The 1,427-nt window shown below is 60.9% G+C and overlaps 1 protein-coding gene across 1 annotated transcript; it reads left to right on the top strand.

Moving 5' to 3' along the window:
• Positions 1-38: 38 nt before the first annotated feature.
• On the top strand, positions 39-1,314 carry GUITHDRAFT_117887 (hypothetical protein; the record flags this gene model as incomplete). Its single annotated transcript, XM_005822896.1, has 2 exons — positions 39-919; positions 1,212-1,314. The coding sequence occupies 2 exons, from the start codon at positions 39-41 to the stop codon at positions 1,312-1,314; spliced, it is 984 nt and encodes a 327-aa protein (XP_005822953.1).
• Positions 1,315-1,427: the final 113 nt, after the last annotated feature.

Raw genomic sequence — 1,427 nt, 5'->3', positions numbered from 1 at the left:
TCCACGGCGCATGACACCTTACTCGTACGATTCGGTCGATGCTGAACGAAGCTGGTCTTCAGAGCGTAATCGATACAGTGGGGGATCCTCGTTCTCGACGGCAGGTACCCTCCCATCCTCATGGCCGCAAGATGAAGGGCGATATCCACATTCCTGGAATCCGCGATCGAGGGTCCGAGCAGTACGAGGGCTTGATGGCGGACGTGACGTTGGTCCACCCTTACATTGGTAGCTCTGCCGACCTGACCAAGTGGGGGGAGGTCAACCTCGACGCCCTCCATGTTGCAGCGTCTGAGAAGATTCGCAAACATCGCGCTGCATATGCCATGACTACTCCTCCTCGAGCGTTCATCCCTCTTGCCATCTCGACGGACGGTACCCTGCATCCTGACACCCTCCGCTTCATCTGGTATCTCGCGGACATCATTGCTCAGCGCTCAATGCCTCTTGAGGATGCGGCGTTTGGTCGGCACTTCGTGCCTGATGACGGACCTGCTGCTGAGGTCTTGGCTCGCAAACGCGCCGCCACCTATCAGCGCCTCACTATGCAGCTGACGCTGGAAGCGCTCTTGTCTGGTGCGAGGCGCATGACGCCCTTGCGGGCGCAAGCACTTCTCGAGCCAGAGGACAGCTCCTCCTCGGACTTTGTCGAGTCGCCCGAGGAGTCTTCGCCGGAGGTCTCCGACTCCGATGGGGTACACCCTTCGAGTGGCCCCGACGATCGGCGCGGAGCTGGCGAGGCGTCTCCGTCCCTCACTGTGACGTCGGGTGCCTCCGGAGAGCTCGACACCACTGGGGTGCTTGCTGCTGGTCCGAGCTCGCCTGCTTCCTCCCCGGCATCGGTCGGGTCACGCCGGTCCTTGGGCATTGCCGCGGCGTCGCCGCCGTCACGGGCTAGCGAGGAGGACTACCTCGAGCGGTACCGTGTTCCTGTGTCCAGCCTCCCTCCGTCCGCTGCCCAGGCGGACTCCCGGGCAACGCCGGCTTCTTGTCGGCGGCTGCCCTTTCTCCGTCCGCGGCCGCCCGCTTTGTGGCGGCAGCGGACGTCTCGACTGACGTGTCAGTCGGCTGCCTCCGGAATCAGTCTAGGGATTTATTCCTCCTGCATGCTCCTGCTGCTTGTTAGTATAGGATTTACTGGCAGAAGGTAAAAAGTGCCTCAAGCAAAACAAAGCATGAACAAGCTTGTTGCTTGATTGCTTGACCCTTAGGCTGCTTGTCGGTACGGTCTGCGCGGCTTCGCGCTTGGGCTGGCGCTGCCGCGTCTGGGTGCCAGCAGTGCTGGTTCTTTTCGGGCTTGTGTTTTGTGTGTGATTGTGCAGCTTCTCGCTGTGGACTGTGTGCCTGCCGGTTCAGCTTGTTCATGCTTGTGATTGTGCAGCTTCTCGCTGTGCGCTGTGTGCCAGGAGGTTTAGCTTGTTCCTGCT

The sequence above is a fragment of the Guillardia theta genome (assembly GCF_000315625.1).
Source record: "Guillardia theta CCMP2712 unplaced genomic scaffold GUITHscaffold_117, whole genome shotgun sequence".
Taxonomy (NCBI): Eukaryota; class Cryptophyceae; order Pyrenomonadales; family Geminigeraceae; genus Guillardia; species Guillardia theta.
The sequence above is the reverse complement of the archived record's forward strand: the minus strand, read 5'-3'. Positions and strand labels throughout refer to the sequence as shown.